General features: G+C 40.5%; 9 protein-coding genes across 9 annotated transcripts; 5 read left to right on the plus strand and 4 right to left on the minus strand. All coding sequences in view use genetic code 12, as the record gives it.

The window, feature by feature from the left end:
* Positions 1-537: 537 nt before the first annotated feature.
* Positions 538-2,413, plus strand: RJT20DRAFT_130137 (uncharacterized protein). Its single transcript, XM_064917668.1, has one exon. The coding sequence runs from the start codon at positions 819-821 to the stop codon at positions 2,211-2,213; it is 1,395 nt and encodes a 464-aa protein (XP_064773416.1). The 5' UTR covers positions 538-818; the 3' UTR covers positions 2,214-2,413.
* RJT20DRAFT_56330 (SDR family oxidoreductase) lies at positions 2,396-3,562 on the plus strand. The gene has a single exon (XM_064920711.1). The coding sequence runs from the start codon at positions 2,517-2,519 to the stop codon at positions 3,534-3,536; it is 1,020 nt and encodes a 339-aa protein (XP_064773417.1). The 5' UTR covers positions 2,396-2,516; the 3' UTR covers positions 3,537-3,562.
* On the minus strand, positions 3,563-4,295 carry RJT20DRAFT_56337 (methylated-DNA--protein-cysteine methyltransferase). Its single transcript, XM_064920712.1, has one exon. It carries the CDS (start codon positions 4,173-4,175, stop codon positions 3,588-3,590), a length of 588 nt encoding a protein of 195 aa, XP_064773418.1. The 5' UTR covers positions 4,176-4,295; the 3' UTR covers positions 3,563-3,587.
* On the minus strand, positions 4,169-5,202 carry RJT20DRAFT_156677 (copper transporter family protein). Its single transcript, XM_064919136.1, has one exon. It carries the CDS (start codon positions 5,099-5,101, stop codon positions 4,412-4,414), a length of 690 nt encoding a protein of 229 aa, XP_064773419.1. The 5' UTR covers positions 5,102-5,202; the 3' UTR covers positions 4,169-4,411.
* An 87-nt stretch (positions 5,203-5,289) lies between these two features.
* On the minus strand, positions 5,290-6,192 carry RJT20DRAFT_56352 (uncharacterized protein). The gene has a single exon (XM_064920713.1). The coding sequence runs from the start codon at positions 6,073-6,075 to the stop codon at positions 5,506-5,508; it is 570 nt and encodes a 189-aa protein (XP_064773420.1). The 5' UTR covers positions 6,076-6,192; the 3' UTR covers positions 5,290-5,505.
* Positions 6,193-8,333: 2,141 nt separating this feature from the next.
* On the plus strand, positions 8,334-9,182 carry MET16 (phosphoadenylyl-sulfate reductase (thioredoxin); the record flags this gene model as incomplete). Its single annotated transcript, XM_064921735.1, has 1 exon — positions 8,334-9,182. The coding sequence occupies one exon, from the start codon at positions 8,334-8,336 to the stop codon at positions 9,180-9,182; it is 849 nt and encodes a 282-aa protein (XP_064773421.1).
* A 465-nt stretch (positions 9,183-9,647) lies between these two features.
* Positions 9,648-11,498, plus strand: RJT20DRAFT_130142 (uncharacterized protein). Its single transcript, XM_064917669.1, has one exon. The coding sequence runs from the start codon at positions 9,669-9,671 to the stop codon at positions 11,415-11,417; it is 1,749 nt and encodes a 582-aa protein (XP_064773422.1). The 5' UTR covers positions 9,648-9,668; the 3' UTR covers positions 11,418-11,498.
* Positions 11,499-12,574: 1,076 nt separating this feature from the next.
* YDC1 (alkaline dihydroceramidase) lies at positions 12,575-13,762 on the plus strand. Its single transcript, XM_064920714.1, has one exon. It carries the CDS (start codon positions 12,810-12,812, stop codon positions 13,713-13,715), a length of 906 nt encoding a protein of 301 aa, XP_064773423.1. The 5' UTR covers positions 12,575-12,809; the 3' UTR covers positions 13,716-13,762.
* An 11-nt stretch (positions 13,763-13,773) lies between these two features.
* Positions 13,774-16,911, minus strand: MSH2 (mismatch repair ATPase). The gene has a single exon (XM_064917670.1). The coding sequence runs from the start codon at positions 16,810-16,812 to the stop codon at positions 13,810-13,812; it is 3,003 nt and encodes a 1,000-aa protein (XP_064773424.1). The 5' UTR covers positions 16,813-16,911; the 3' UTR covers positions 13,774-13,809.
* Between the last annotated feature and the right edge of the window lie 1,029 nt (positions 16,912-17,940).

Here is a 17,940-nt window from a genome sequence, read left to right on the forward strand (position 1 = left end):
TGGGGGATGAGAGGAGTATAGTGGCAGTGTGGATTGGTTGTGGTTGAAATGAGAGGAAATTTGGAGTTATTTGGAGGAAATTGCTGGAATTGGTGGTAAGAGACTCTGTAGTATGTGATACAGAAGCTGCATTTTATAGTAGTAATAAAGAAGAAGATGCGAGAAACAAGAATGGATTATGGCGCCGAATGTGAAATTGACCTTTTTGTTTTAGCAGAACAGAGTGGGAGAGATAGTGATCCGACATATCATTCGGATATGTTAAATGGCCAATAAACTAATAAAGAGATAAAAAAAAACTGTGTGGATGCTTCCTTTGGAGGAGGCATGTTGGAGAATACACGCCGCCTAACTGTGTTTAGGAGCCATTGTATATTCCACTAATATGAGCGCTTGGTCCCAATCTATTGTTGTATTCACCTTTACCATTTTAGTCCAAAACGGAACAGTACTACTTCACCAGTTATGTCCATAGCATCCTAGCAGTCTTCTACACATCCGTTCTTCTATCCATCTTTCCATAACTCTTCATAGTTAACCATATACTAACAACTACTCTATCTGCTTACAGGCAGGAACTGATGTTTTGGGTGCAAATACGCTTGTTGCAATTTTTTAGCGCCCTAAGAATTAGTGTAGATACAACAGTTCTCTTTGTGGTTGATCTCTTTGTGTTGTTTCATTGGGGCTATTGCTAACAATACTACCAAAGGCATTCAACTTTGCATGGAACCACAGCATTGAAAGCGGGTTCAGTAAAAGTTTAACCTTTTGGAAGGTTTTGGACATTTTTTTGAAATTATTGAAGAACACAAGTCATGGTAGCTTTTAAACCATTTGGTCGTATCCACAGTAATGTGACAGCTCCCAACAGCAGTGCTGGTCCTATTTCTAACTCTAATGGTCCAAGTTCAGGATGCCCTAGTGATAAATCAATGAGATCTTCAACTGTTTCCATTGAAAGTAGCGAGCTTCAAAAAGGGACCAATTCTTTATACACTTCATCCAATAGCCTTATCAGAAACGCTTTTAAGTATAAGGAAACGCTGCAAAGTGATACCCTCGCCAATGTGACATTGATTTTCGAACATGAAGAGCAAGCTAATCAAGCAAAAGAAGAGCCATTAGAGTTGTACAAGAAGTTTAAGGAAGAATCAATGTCAACTGTTCCCTTGTCCGGAAACTTGCATCTTATGAACTTCAATGGAGAGTCCCCAGAATACGAAGTTAAGAGCGCCTTAAGTATCGACTTCGATAACCCAAGTCTAGACTTCAATGTTAATTTGCCTCAACTTGAAGAGCATATCCAAGCAGGTACAGAGACAGAAGGTACACTGGTTCAAAGCCCTTTTCCTCTTCGACAGCCTACTGTTTTAGAATCGTCCACTTGCAAGACCAGAACTTCAGCGTTTGATAAAGTGAAGAACTTGCTCTACAGAAGTAATGCTAATCAAATCATTACATATAAAACTCCTCTACAAGAACTAAGCTCCTCATCTGATTCGTCGAGTTCTGATTATTCTCCCATTGTGTCACCAGTTCCTTCGCCCTTACCGGTTGCTGAAAGTTGTAACAGTTCGAATCATGTTCCATTGGATATCTCATTGTTCCAAGAGGAAGGTGATGATACTTACAAGGAATTCTTCTATATGGCTCAAGATGTTGACTCTGGGAAACGGATAAAGTTCAAACAATACGTTGATATGTTGATATACAGCAGTAAGTCGCATTCAACGTCCCCATCCTTATTAGCTACTGAAGACTACACACGTGCAGAGAACGCTACGACTAACACTAGTTCGTCCTTCTACCCCAAACCAGATTCCTCGTCTACCCTTGCAAGTGGGGGCTCTTTGAGTCCCCGAAAAAGATTGCGAAAAAGGCTGTCCCTTGGTATATTCAATCAGCCCACAGGGACCATGGTAAATGGTGTGAAGAAAAGACGCTCATTGTCGTTATCCTTTGCTAAAAAGAGCTGCCAGGACATTTCTAATACTACACGAACCTACGTTGCACCTAAAAGCTCTATTCTTAAGAATAAAGTGAACGAGAACTTCGCGGTTGAATGCGAAAACACCATTCGTGATGATGCTTTGAATATTGACACGTTTTTGAAAAATTTCGAACGGTTCGAACAAGAAAAGTTCCAGAAAGAGCCCCAGTTGCAAAAGTACAGACGCCAGCAGATAATTGACTACTATACTAAGCGCTAATCAATCCTCTCTAGCAGCCATCTGTTCTTAAGGACGACGCTGTATTACTAATGGTTCACCCCACGTCAAATCCGCCCACTTCCCAAAATGGCAATGGTTCCGGATCGCGAAAAAATTGTGGTTTACGACGATGAAAAGTGGGGAGCTGGCCAATGTTGGTTCTATACGTTTTATGTTATATGATATATATATATATATGAGTGTATATCAAATGTGGTATAAAGTTTAGTTTGTAGACCCTTTATCTTTAATTTGCTTCATTTCAAGTTTTCCAAGAAAATACAAGTAATTTTATAAAGCACAATGACCACTACTACCGTATTCGTCTCTGGAGCCAATGGCTTCATTGCCCAACACACTGTTCAACAGTTATTGCAATCCGGTTACAAAGTTATTGGCTCTGTCAGATCCGCTGAAAAAGGTGAAAAGTTGAAAAAGGTCTTGAACTCCGACAAGTTTTCTTATGTTATCATTCCAAACATTGCAGACGTCGGTGCTTTCGACAAGGTGTTGAAGGAGAACAAAGATATCACTGTTTTCTTGCACATTGCATCGCCATTCCGTTTCAACATTGAAAGTACCGAAAAGGATATTCTTATTCCTGCTATTGAAGGCACAAGAAACGTGTTAACCTCAATTAAGGAGAATGCTCCTCAAATCACAAGAGTCGTCGTGACTTCCTCCGATGCCGCTGCTAGAGAAAACGACGACAAGAACCCTAACCTCACCTTGGACGAAAACTCATGGAATAACGCAACTTATGATGAAGCTAAGAAGGACCCCGTGTCTGCTTACCTTGGTTCAAAGGGTTTAGCTGAAAAATTAGCATGGAACTTCGTAAAAACTGAAAAAGTCAATTTCAAATTGGCAACAGTCTTACCTAGTTATACCTTTGGTCCACAGATTGCTGACGAGTTAGTGTTGGCTGACTTGAACTCGTCCTCAAAGGTCTTCGAAGAGATCCTCACTTCCACCCCAGAATCTGTTGGCTTGTATACTCACAACGGTAGTTTTATTGATGTGAGAGATGCTGCTAAGGCACATATTCTTGCTTTCGAGAAGGAAGATGCTGTTAACAAGAGATTGTTGTTGTCTAGTGGAAGATTCACTTCGCAAACTATCAGAGACATTCTTGTTAAGAAGTTCCCACAATTGAAAGGAAAGATTTTTGAAGGTGTGCCTGGGGAAGATGTTGAGGAAATTAAGCAAATGCCAAAATTGGACTATCTGCAAACAGAGAAAGTCTTGGGTATCAAGTATAGACCACTTGAAGTATCTTCTGTAGATGCTGTATCGCAACTCTTAAGAGTTAGAGGCCAGTAATCTAGATAGATGTATAGGCCCACAGTCATCAAAAGCCAACTACTTACTTACTTACTTAATTAATGTAGAATACCCATCACCTAATTCCTCTTGAAGTATCTTCTTCTTAATATCCACGCCCCACCTGTAACCGTTGAGCTTTCCGCTTTTTGCAATTACCCTATGACATGGAATTACCAATGCAATGTTGTTAGCTCCAACGCAGTTTGCAATGGCTCTGCTTGCTGTTGGCATATTCAACGACTTGGCTACATCTAGGTATGTAGTAGTAGTCCCATATGGAAGTTTCTGTATTAAGAAATCCCATACCTTCCTCTGCAAAGGTGTTCCAAATATGATTTTTATTGGAATGCTAATAGCATTCTTATCCACTGCCCCCGCGTCTTTCATAATTTGCCTATACTTGTCAAGAGTTTCATTAATAGATACCATTTCTTTTCCACTTACCAACTTCGAGGATGCTGACTTCAAAGAATTCAATCTGTATAGTTGTGTATTTTTGAAGTCCTTTAGCATTACTTCAACTAACAGCGAAGCCGACCGTCCTAGCGACGCGTAGAATAAAACACCAGTGTTATCTACTACTAGCAATGCAAGGTCCTCAGTTTCTGAGATAATTGTATAAAATAAGTTCTTCATTTTTATACTTGTTAAAAACTATATATATTAAACGCCAACTATACTTCCAGAATACTTCCAGTCTCTACCTATGTATAATATTAAAGGTTTCGACTTATATTTATAGAGGAAGGGAAAAGTTTGGGAGCAAAAATTTGAACGCAAGTTTTTGCGACAACACCGAAATTATCAATTGCCCCAAAATTATTAAGCGGTGAGGGTTGCAAATGATATTATGCATGCGTCAATGAGGAGCCCTATTTACAGCACTTTCTGTCTTCCTCGTCGTTGCAGGTTAATGGTTCGTTGTAGGTGAAAAGGAGCTTTCCAACCAAGGCACCCAAGATACAAGAAATGATGATGTAACCATTGTAGTACATGAATAACAACATAATGATGTACGACAAACCCCATTCAATGGTGAACAAGACGGAGATAATGATATGTTCCAATGGACTTGCTCTAATTGCTTGAGGATCGGATTGGAAGAGCCATTTGTGGGAGAGAGCATAGAAGTAATTGGTGCTGTGGGAAGAGTACTCGCTTCTGTCGCCTTGTCCTCCTTCATAGCTTTCGACCTTTTGCTTCTCCAACTCTTCTTCAGAGGATTGGGAAACATCAGCGATGTAAGCAGCTCTTCTGTTCAAAGCATGACGTCTTGCGAAAGATCTTTGTAACTCACGGCAGAATCTGTGCAACCATTGAGCTACAAGAACCAAGAAGAAAACACCGATACACGAACCGGCAAAGCCTCCCTTGGACTTGACATGCCACGATCTTGCAATGAAACAACTGTCAATGGTGTTCCAGTTCCACAACATCGAGATTTTACAGGCTCTTTTAACTTCCATTGCACCCATTGCACCCATTCCACCAGAGCCTCCTCCCATGCTCATTTTGGAGACAATTGAAGTATCGAGTTCAGGAAAGTAGTTAACTCCAGACATTATATTACGTTATTTGTGCACTTGTATGTATTGATGTCTGGTTGCAATTCTTCTGCTTCCATCAAAAAGGAGAACAAACTCTGTATAAATACATTAAAGCCTCTGATAATCCTTACAAGAGTAATATGACCTAGTTTGATTAGGAACATAATTTGAGCAAATTTCATTACTCCATTAATCGCAGCCAATTTAGTCGCAAAAAAGCTTGGGTGTAAAAGAGCTATTTGGTGGTCTCAACAATCAGCGGTGCGGAAAGTATCGTAAAGTCGAACCATAATGTACGAAATGAGAGCAATATAGAGCAATTAATTTATACAATTTATTCAGACGACGACGTGTGAATTAATGAGTCTATTTAAATCTATACATAACTTCTCCAAGAAGTCAAAAATGCAAAAGGGATATTATGGGAGCTCAGTACACTTCACTCTGGATAACGATAGGAAATATCTTCCGATGAACTTCTGGTTCGTTTCTAGTAAATGCATGTAGTTCATTCGTTCAAACTTCACAGCGAGTTCGTTTTCGATGCTTATAAGGTTATTTTTGAAGTGTACTAGATCTATGTCTGGAACTTCGTCACATGCGTCATTGTCTTCAGGCGGGCCATAGGTCTCAAGAGGAATGAGCTTGGGCTTTGTTGGAATGAAATTGACTACTTTGAAGCCCACAATATTGCTACAGAAGTCACAGTGGATGTTATTGATTATCATTTGCCTATTCACAAGTTGTATATCCTGTTCGGATTTAATATTAATGAGTGTGTAATCAGGGCATGCGCCAGTGGGTGATGTAGAAGAACAGTCGCAAACCAGTATTGGCGTACAGCATTCTTTACATATATAGGATTTAGTAGTTTGTAACTGTTGGTCTTTCATGATGGGAAGAGGATAGTCCAGTGTCTTATTTGAGTTGAATACTTGAAATTCGGGAGAAGTTAGCGGATCGTTGTATATAGGGTATGATAATCCCATTGCTGTACTAGATTTAGGTCCTGTCAAAAACAAATCTAATAGACCTAATAATGAAGATGTCTTTACTTTGGTGCTTGAAGAAGAAAAGCTTCGATGTTTAAATCAGAATTTAAATAGAGAGGATACTGGTATATATATATGTCACATCTACGGATTTACGAAGCTTACTTAAGACCCCTTTCTGCCCTTAATGACCGATGCCTCGCGTACTTTTGGCATTTGGTGGCTTTTTTTCAAGTTCCTAGTATTCGTAAATCAGCACACTGTTTCTTACTAAGGTGGCCCAAAAGAAAAAGTTCGTAAATTGTCAGACCTGATAAGAAAAAAAAGATCAATAGACCGTACACAAAATGGCTCCATATTCCATCACCAGGATGTGGGGAATTCATATGTAGGAGCTGTGTTGGAATCGTAACTTGATTGTGGTGTTGACGGAGATTTTTGAACATTTGTGACTACCAAGGTGAACTGCAAGGGTAAAGTATGTTTCATTCGTAAACAGCAACCACAACTCAGAAGAAAAATTGAGTATTATCCCTTGGCTGTAATGGTGGGGTTGTTTTCTGTAAGAGCATTAGTTTTCTCGTAAACAGTGCTCGTTTTGAAATTTTTGTTTCATGTTTATTACCGGTGGAGGCCGAGTTGAAATAGCACACGCCTTATGGTCCATCAGACAAGACACCGAATGGTCTTGGCGATCGTATGCGCTTACCAATGCACGACAGCTTGGCTCGGTCCCATAAAATAATTATATGGCTCCGACTATCCATCGCTGACATCTTTCTACGGTACATGTACCGACTAATAAATATTCCGTATTACGAGAACACTCTTCTCCATCTCGATCCATCATGTACGAGAAAAAAAACTTGCCGCGGGTTTTGCTGCCGATCTCTTTTCAATTACGCAGCCATTCTGAGGTTTACGTCCTAATCTGGCACGATATTGCGAGTATGCGATTAGAGAATTTCGTACTTGAGGAAGCATAGGTGCTATGGGTGAGAAACTCCAAATAGACTGGAAAGAGCGACCGGGTAGCTGTCCTGAGCTAGCAATTGGCTCATTCGTTAACGGAACATTTCCCCAGCTTTTGGTTAGATCCGGAAACTTCTCCCGGATATAAATGGACAAATCAATGCTAGGTATACACCCGTGAAGTTGTGCCATATGCTGACAATGCAACCTAATGTCCTCCATCGGAACAACAGAAAAAGCCCCGAAGTTGAATTAGCCTGAACGTCTCTATAGCGGAAACTACCACTTTTAGCAGCACAAGTTCACTTGAGACACTACAATCTCGATACCCCCATGAGTCTGCAAAAATACAGCGGGCCGCGTATGCGTGATTTCGGTCTAGTTCAGTATTAGTTGGCTTAGTTAGAAGCTCATTTGATTCTTTTTCACCTAAAAAAATGTCATTACTAGAAAATAACGTTAACTTGAAGGTGGTTCGACTTCGGTAAAAATAGGTTAATTATAGAAGTTACTAGCCAGGGGTCAACTTAATACGTCATCACCCTTACCTCAGCTAGTCCAGAAAATCCCCAATAATAAGGCCAATAATAAGCTTCTACGTAGGGAGAAAGCTCCATGTGGATTCATTCCCATGGCTTGGTTTTAAGAAATTTCTCCTCAGTGCTTTAGTCGCCCTGGCAATACGTTCTCCGCTTCTTTCGGGGCTATAGTTCGTAAATGCTATTCCAAGCTCATTTTTATACCGCAGTCACCCGGGGATGTCTACATAGAAGAAAAACCTCAGATCCTAAGCATTTATCTAGAAGGAGTTTCTTTCATCTAAAAGGACCTTCTCGGAGCTAACCGTTTCTTTTTGGTGACAGTTCGTAAATATCCATCCACCTTAATATTTCAGCGTGCCATCTCGCACGTGATAAAATAGACTGTTGAAGACGATGGTCGCAAGTCTCTTCATATCAAATTTATCACCGAGAGCTGGAACCGTCAGAAACTATGATTACCTGATCCTGTATCTTGGTCCCCATCTATAGCATCATATCACGTGAATATTGCAACCATACTTTAGAGCACAATTTTTCACTATTACTGTGACGAATTCTAGGATTGCAATTACAAAGCAAGATTGCTAGTCGTTACATCTGGTTTTGACGTTCTTTTAGATCTTTTCTACTGTAGGTTGTTCAGGAAATCGAAAAAGTCGAAAACTTGAAAAGTCGAAAAGTCCATAAGATTTGGCATTTTGCAAGGACCTCTCAAGACCGTTTTATTTGTAAATTTTAATTATGACTGTGACAGCAGTACCACAGCAGATAGTGCAGTTGACCCCAGAACATTTGAAGTTCTTGAATGAAAAGTTGCAATATTTGACACCGCAAGAGATCATTCAATGGACTCTTATTACCTTCCCAAACTTATACCAAACAACAGCATTTGGTTTGACTGGTTTGGTCACCGTGGATATGATCTCCAAGCTCAAAACTGCTGGACAGGGTGAAAGTGGAGAAGGTGCTCATCCTATTGATTTGATCTTCATTGATACCTTGCATCACTTTCCACAAACCTACGACTTAGTGGCCAACATCCAAAAGAAGTACAACCCCAAGATACATATCTTCAAACCATTAAACGTAGAAACTGAACAAGAGTTCACGGCAGAATACGGTGACAGTTTATGGGAAACGAACGATTCATACTATGATTTCTTAGTCAAAGTTGAACCTGCCCAGAGAGCATACAAACAGTTGAACGTCACTGCAGTGCTAACTGGAAGAAGAAAGTCCCAAGGAGGGGCCCGTGGAACATTACCAGTTTTAGAAATTGAGGAGTCGAGCGGAATTATCAAAGTTAACCCATTATGCAACTGGGATTTTAAGCAAGTGAAAGAGTACGTGGACCAAAACAAGGTGCCGTATAACGAGCTTTTGGACTTAGGATACAAGTCCATCGGCGATTGGCATTCTACTGTTCCAGTAGCAGAAGGCGAAGATGAGAGAAGCGGAAGATGGAAGGGTAAAGCAAAGACGGAATGCGGAATTCATGAAACTAGCAAGTTTGCCCATTTCTTAAAACAAGCAACGCTGCAGAAGGAAGATAAAGAGGTTGCATCAAGTGGAATAGCGGAAGTTGTGTAATTTATTGTTACGATATAGCACCTTTGAAGATTGCGAATCTCCCTCTTACATAATTTCATCGCTTCGTAATCATATCGTCTGCTCAAAGTACATTCATTCATTTACATACATACATACCATAGCATTATTTATTTATTTCACAAAATTTCTTGAACTTAATAATAAAACTTATCAACACCCGAGTATTTCTTTCCACCCGAGCTGAAGTATGCACTCTATAATCTTCAGTAATCGAACCATAATACTTTGTAGCATTACTTCATGACCCTTCCATCCATTATTCCCAATGGCTGCAACACGGAATTTTTGACAGTGAAAGAACAGCGGATCTCATTTCCCAAATAGGAAAATCAGAAGTATGATAACGAGCGGAATTATTTTGCGCCTGTGAAACTGGATTTTTATATATCTTAAATGTACTTTGCTATTATACGTTCTATTGTTGATATTAGTCTTGTGTTGTAGTACCGGAATACTTCTGGAACTATGTTGGCAGAATTGGTAATTAGTGGTTTTCGCTATGTTTCTAAGAATCCATTAGAAACTCAATTGGTGGTTATATTAGGCTTCTTGATCTACTATTTAATAGTATATCCATTCTACTTGTCACCTCTCCGAAAGATTCCAGGACCGTATTTCCACCGCATAAGTTATTTTCAAGCGCTCAATAGCCAACGGAATTCGTGCTGGATCCAGAAAGTTCATAAATTACATTTGAAGCATGGAAACGTAGTGGTGTTATCACCCAACGAAATAAGCGTCAATGGAAAGTACAAGTTCATTAATGATCTCTATGTCAAGAACATGCCCAAATCGAAATTCTATGAGAATTTCAGAAACCATGGCTTCAAGGATAATATATTCGCAAGTTTGGAAAACGATAGACATTTGCGGTACAAAAAGATTGTCATGAGCTTGTATAGTAAGAGCTCCATATTCTCGAAGAAGAACAATACTAGAGATATCATTGTGGAAAAGGTAGGACAACTCGTAAATGCCGTGGCGACATCTTCTGTCACTGGAGAAGAACCAGATCATATAAACGCAAGGAGCATTGAGAATGAACATGGAAAAGGTCATAAATTAAGAGATGGTACGTGGTTTAACTCACAGGGGAAGACTCGTAACTTGGGCATTGATGTTTACTCCTTGTTTGCAGCCCTCGCTATGGACGTCGTGTCTTCATTTGAGTTGGGTAAAGAGAATGGAACTGACTTGTTACTTCATCCTGAAAAAAGGCATATCATTGTCAGTCATAGAACAGTTGCAAGTATGGTCTTCTGGACAACATTGATGCCACGATTCTGGGATATGGCAGCAAGTACTAAGGTCAAGAAAGCCCTGGGTGACATATTGGATTGGCAACTCAAATTGTACGCTAAGGCTGAACAAAATGTTCCAAAATTCAGAGACGATGAAAACCTTACTACATTAGAGGCTTTGAAGAGGGCAGGCTTAGATGGAGAGTACGCGTATTCATTCTTAACTGACAACATCTTCGCTGGACATGAAACAACAGCCATACAGCTTACTTATTTATGCTACGAGTTGTCTCGTCCTTCAAACTTCGGCATTCAGGTGGCTTTAAGAAGGGAACTCGAAAATGCCTTTGGAAAGCCAAATTCAACAACTGACGTCATTAACGATTTAGAAACAGTCGATCTGTTACCATATCTAAACGCGATATTGGACGAAAATAGCAGAGTTCATACTTCTATCCCTGGGGCCGAACCAAGGGTGGTCGACAAACCTTACACTGTTGAATTAGGAAGCGGAGAGGAGATCAGTCTTCCGAAGGGAACAGTTATCTCATGTTTACCATTCTCTGTTCATAGACAGGAAGATGTGTTTCCTCTGCCTAATCAATTTATTCCAGAAAGATGGTTACAATATGAACAGGAATCAACGGAGGACTTCAAAGCAAGAATTAAGACACAAAACAAGTTCATGATGCCTTTCGGGAAGGGTATTCGAATGTGTCTCGGTATGAATGTTGCATTGATAGAGATGAAGCTTGCCATTGCAAACCTTTACTGGCACTACAACTCTAAAATCTGTGCCGACTGGTGCGATGTTACAGAATATCCCTCAGATAAGGTTCCCAAGGAGATTTTGCTCGGAGAGGACAGCAAGGGCTCAAACCGAACCGACGAAGAGAAAATGGTTATGGTAGATAATTACACTATTAGGCCTTTGAATGATGAGTGTTGGTTAGAGTGGTACAGGAATACATAGCCGGTGGAGTTCGACCAAACATTAGATTTAATTAAATTTAGCCTTGTTTTACAGCATTGGAATAGTACGACTTGAATACAGGTTATTCCGAAAAGTTAGATGTAGCCCTATTGAAACGTTGCCATTGGTCAATGGTCGTGTTGCAGCAGTTGCACAGCTCTCTAATTAAATGTTCAGTGTGACTAACCGCGGTTACGAAGCCAATTAGCTGCGAAAGTCGTGGTAACATTATCATATGCCTATATGCTTCACAGTCCGCACATTTTGGATGCAATTCTCTGTTGACAGCATCTTGTAACACTAATTACGTCAATCTTGGGGAATGGCAGGGACTATATTTTGCATCTTTTTGCAATCTCTGGGTCGACAAGAAAATGAACAAATTGACGACGTAATTGTGGACTGATAACGGCCAGTAATTAAGATCGAATTAGCCGTGCGGGAGAACGTACCTTTACAAGCCTTCCAGCAACAGATCATTTCCCTATAAGAAGAGTTTGATCTAAGAGAAATACGAGACGTCATGCCTGAAACCACTTGCAATTATTGCCTCCGCTTCTTCTTTTGCTTTCACCCGAATCACTCACTCCATACTTATTTTGCCAAAAAGCAATCTCACCACTATATCACGATCACGAGCATCACTAATATATGCCTCAAGCCCTAGGTAACTCTCTCGCCATTTTGTACTGATTTTCTCCCCATTGCAGCCACCGCTGCCCTACCTACTCCGTCTCCCACATAAGAATATGCAACCTTCACCGTCACCCCCAATCACATCCTGTCTCTCCCTCTGTCAATGGCTGCAACCTTCTCCAAAGCTTGTGTTTGGGCCGTCCTCCTGTGAGGGGTGTCGTTCTCCCCGGTTCCAGACCGAGACCTCCGACATCCGGACCCCGCCATCTCCATATCATAAAACGTGATTGATGTCTAATTGGATTTCTATAATGAATGGAGTCTTATGATGTTTGTCCGTAGAATCGATTGGCAGCAAGTGTGCGTGCGTACATCGAGGTAAGTAGCTAACGTGTATATTAGTCTTTGTAGGTGGGAGTTTTTGATTTGCGCTAGAGAACATTAATCACAGGTCTTCCGTTTCTGTCATTGTAATTGAGGATCCAGATATTTGTATAGTTGCAATAGGGTTTCTAGGCCATTAGTAAATTATAAATAGTGATTTTCGGTTTCAGGAGCTCACCAGTCGTTATTCCAGTCACTCCGCAGCGAATTCCTTTATTAGAATCGTTTCCAGCGCTTTTTCATTGCAACAATTCCAGAGTTCGCTACCAATCGCTCCTAAGAGTAACATAGCAACCCTCTGATCTCAACGCCGTCCGTTTTATAAGTGTCACCAAAGTATAGCAGGCTTTCTTTCTCCAAATCGTTTCTTAAATGCTCCCATTCGCTATCCCGTATCCTCCCGAGAAAGAACACGGTTTCTGGGGTATTCCAACCTCCACAATCGATTGGTGTGAAGAGAACTACGTTGTCTCCACCTATATCGCTGAGGCACTCAACACCATCACCAATTCTGTGTTCATTGCTCTTGCAGCCTTCGCCATCTTCCATGCCTACAACAATAAGCTTGAGCCCCGGTTTCTCCTTACGGGATTTGGATTTTTACTCGTAGGAATTGGGCTGTGGTTGTTCCACATGACCTTACGGTACCAGTTCCAGTTATTGGACGAATTGCCTATGATCTATGCTACATGTGTGCCATTCTGGTCCGTTTTCAGCGAGTTCAAGACGAAGAAAGAAAGTGTCTTTGTAGGAGTTGGTATTTTCGTTGCTGCAAACTCTTTGACAGCAATCTACTTGTACTTTAAGGACCCCACCATTCACCAAGTTGCTTATGCCTTGCTTAACGCTTGCATCATCTTCAAATCACTAAACTTGACTAGAGAACATGTCCACGATAAGGCTGCAAAAGCCCAATTATACACCACGATGGTTGCGGGTGTTGCTCTCTTTGGCTTCGGTTACTTCTTGTGGAATTTAGATATCCATTTCTGTGACTTTGTCAGAGGCAAGAGAAGAGAATGGGGTATTCCATACGGATTTGTGCTTGAAGGCCATGGATGGTGGCATATCTTCACGGGATTGGGAGTCTACTTTTACTTAGTTTATGAGGAGTACTTGAGATGTTTCTTGACTGGAACAGAGAAGTTCTTCGGTTTCAAATGGGTGATTGGCTTGCCCATTGTATCATGTGTCGACAAGAATGGCTTGGACAGACACAATGCCATCAAGAGACTCGCTCAGATCGATGAAGAGTACCAAGATAAGAAGAATCGTTAGAGTGACCATTGTGTTCCATTACATTCGTTTCTATATAGAACTATACTATTATTTATATTGTACATTCTTCTAAGCCTCACATGGATGTAGTAGTTTACAAAACAGTGAGTACTTCACTGATAAGTTTATCGTTCTTAATGACATCGGAATATTCGCCATCAACAAGCTCTCTAAGCTTTCCAATGGCTTCATTGCTCTCAAATTTACACTTTCCACTTTCGGGATCATAGCAAAGTGATTTCCACTTCTTCAAAATCGACTTGAGGTGCTCAATACCTGTGTCTATTTCTTCCTTGGTACACTTAGTCTTTTTATTTTGGATAAATTTGTCCTCTTCAGTCACGTTCATATCTTGCAACTCAGAAGCCTTTCTCTTCGCCATATTTATGATCTTTGTTGGGAATTTGACCAACTCTGCAACGTGTATACCAAAAGATTTATCCGAGATTCCTGGCTCCACTCTATACATGAGGGTAATATCGTCATCTTTCTCTGTGTCCTTCTCGACATGAGCAACAACATGCAAATTCTCCACTTTGTTTTCATACTTGGAAGACAATTGAGTCAATTCATGGAAGTGAGTAGCAAACAAGGTGAAACAATTCTTCTCTGTGATTAAATGCTCCAGAATAGACCAAGCCAATCCGAAACCATCGTATGTCGAAGTACCTCTTCCCAATTCATCAATTATAATCAATGAATTGTGTGTGGCAGTGGCTAATATTGATGAAGTCTCCAACATCTCGATCATGAAAGTAGACAATCCCTTCAACTGCGAATCACCAGCTCCGACTCTTGATAAAATTGCATCAAAAATAGGCAATTCCGGAGTGTAATTTTCATCACTCACGGGAATGAAGCATCCAATCTGGGCCATAAGGGAAATGACTCCGATTTGTCTAATGTATGTAGACTTACCACCCATATTAGGCCCAGTAATTATAACAAATGGCTTACCATCAGACTCGGTATCGTTAGACAAGTTAACATTGTTGGCTATAAAGTTAATGTCATCCTGGACTTCAAGAACAGGATGTCTAGCCTCTTCCAATCTGATTTTTCTACCTCTGAACTCTTCAGAAGTGATATCATTAGTTAACGGATGCAATTTAGGTCTTACAAACGCAGTTGGAGCAATAATTGCAGCGTTAGCGAATCCAGTCAAAACATCCAAGTGTGCAAGTGTTAGGGTCAAGTTGAGGAACACCAGTTGGTATGTCAAAGTAATAGACAAGATCTCTTTGATCAATTCACGTTGCTTGCTATTGTACTCTTGAGATGCATCTGCGTATTGTTGTGATAAGGAGGCCAACTTTTTGGTTGTGAAAAAGACACCGGCTTTCACGGTTTGCAATTGGGTGTATTTGTTGCCAGTATTTCTCAACACTGTAGAGTCGATTCTAGTTACTCTAAAGCACCAGCCATGTTGGACGTGCTTCTCTAATTTCAACTTCTTGTCTAATTCCATGTTCAAGTCGTCACCGACGTCTTCATGCAATTTCTTGATCTCAGCCAAACTAGATTGCAATTTATCATTAATTTCGACAAGGGATTCATCAAATTCGGGTCTGACATTGAAGTCAGTGTGCAAGAAATCAGCTGCCGATGATTCCAAAGGAGACAAATCAATAGTTGTTTCGATTAACTCTTGAAATTTGACCAAGGATTCGTAACTTTTTGTTGTTGGTGCAAGCCAGTACTTTTCAATTAAACTAACGACCGATGATGTCTCATCCTTTTCCTTCAAATCCTCAATGACTAAGTTGAGCATGTTCAAGAAATCTGGCATAGCCAAGACCAATTGATATAAGCGAATTACGTCTTCCAATTTCTTGTTCTCATTACCTGTAGTCTTGGCAATTCCATTCCCGATTTTCTTCAATAATCTTCTAATATCGGGCACCTTTGATAAGAATTCTTGTGTCACGTATACTCTGAAATTAGTATCCTCCATCAAGTGATTGACTAAGTCTTGTCTTTCTTCAATACCACTCAAGCTGGTGAGGGGTTGTTTTAACCATTGAGAGAGTAGACGAGAACCTGCAGTGGTCTTACATTTGTTTAAAAGCTCGAACATGGAACTGACAGAGGAAGACTTGACCATACCAGAAGGCCCGTTTGAATTTGCGTTAGGGAAGATGTTCAATGCCTTCATGGTTGAAGAATCCAATTTCATATATGAACTGAGGTTGTACTGCTCGATGGTAAAGCTGTTTTGTGCATCTTCCAGTAATAACAGCAAGTACGCTATCAACGCGTTACAGCAACCCAACGAATTTGAGAAATCGGATGAATTGATACCTTTGGACGCCAAAACAAGTTCGACATTGACTTCTTCTTCCTCTTTTTGTGTGTCCGAAACAACCAATTTTCTTAAATCTTGCTCAATATCCTTGTTGGTAAAGAGAGATTGCTTGACAGAACTCACAACAATGTTTCCGATCTTGTCCAAGACTTGAAAGAGTTTGATGACTTCAGTATTGTCGTCGGTGGCACTGTAATTGGAAGGTAATACCACTTCTTTCACACCAAGCTGAAGTAATAAGCTTTCCACATTCGAGAAGAGGTCATTATCATCAAATTCAGATAACTGAATGGTATTATTCAGAACATCTATAAGACATACTCCAACTTTTCTGGTAGATCCTGTTTGGTGAAACTTGATACCAGCAATTATAGGATTGGAGCAATCCTGGAACATTCCTTCCAAATTGACGCCATACTCGTTGGCCAAGCTTTCTAAATTACCTGGGGTTGCTGTTGCTGTCAATTGGAACGTTTTATTATTGTAGATCTCCACCTTGAGGTGTTTGTCTATGATACAGAATCTCAACACATTGTTCAAGAACACCTGAGGCGAGATGGTGACGTATCTATTTTTATTATTCTGGTTGTACTTGATCACGGATTGTGTCTTGTAGATGTTGTCTGCTATCAAATCCGCGTCTTCATCCAATGCTGTGAAGTAGTCTTTATTGTTGTGGTCGATGAATCTGATAGTAGAGCTCTCTTTACTGGGAAGAGACGAGTACTTACGGTAGTACAGTCTCTCATCCACGGTATCTGAAAACTTAAGATCCGGCCTGGTACTTGACATCGCTCCCTATCTATCCAGTTAAATCACAATGTATCTACCAAAAATGTCCAGATACTTGGTACCGTCTGATAAAGAACTCTTTATTTACAACCAAAAGATTACTGAAAAAAGACGCGCTGTACCCCAAGCGCTTAAAGAAGCGAATTGGCGTTTTCGCGTAGGGGGATTTGTGGGTGTGATTAGTGTCATGTGATTTGGAGAGTGGTCATGTGACTTGTATGGAGATGGTTGGGATGGCTTAACGGAGTTTCTTAGAAATACTTGTTCTAAGAAACAGTTACTGGGATTCCTTGAGTGTACGGATGTCCTCCACGTTCACGACCTACTCTACGACCTACTCTACGACTTACTACTCTCGAATGTAACATGGAAACGAAACAAATGTCCCAAAATGTTCAAAGTGGCTATGGTTAGTTAGTCCACCTATTGTGTATGTGTATTGTATGCACGACATCGGTATCTTTGCTACAGTATTTCCATGGAAACGGTATAGACATTCTGTATTGAAAAATTGACCATTTGGGATGTTCCCAAGTGCATACAATTGCCCTTCATCCTAAAATTGTTCTTCTTCCTACCCTCCGTGGGCTCATATCTCCAGGGCAACCACTCCCCTTTGTAATAATCACTCTACAAAAAAGAATCACTATAAACTTCATTGCCCCTACCATCACTTCAGAAAGGTCGTGCACATTACCAACTGTCGTGTTTTGATTTCTGTCTAAAAATGATCCAGTTTACGACACATGCTCTTCGCTTTTTGACAGTTATCGTTAACAATCAACAATTCTTGGCATTTTGGCACAGAGTGTTCCAAGTTTGCAGTCATCCAAGAAAACACCCAACGGTTTCGCAGAATTGACTGCAAAACGAGTTCAACACCAACTCAAATGCCGTAACTCACATGTTCCATCGTCAAATGTACCCCTTAGTGCATGGAAACATGCTGAATCGTGCCGTTCACTAAAGCTGTAAGTGCGTGTGAAGGCTGTGAAACGCAGCGCCCCCGCGAATCGGAACGAGATGTGACCAACACAACCATTTCAATTGTGTCGACGACGGTAGGGTGATCTGGGTATTTTCAGCAATGTTAGGGTCAATTCAGTAGAATAGAGTAATTTCAATTGG

Source organism: Scheffersomyces xylosifermentans, assembly GCF_036884685.1.
Source record: "Scheffersomyces xylosifermentans strain CBS 12540 chromosome Unknown RJT20scaffold_6, whole genome shotgun sequence".
Taxonomy (NCBI): Eukaryota; Fungi; Ascomycota; class Pichiomycetes; order Serinales; family Debaryomycetaceae; genus Scheffersomyces; species Scheffersomyces xylosifermentans.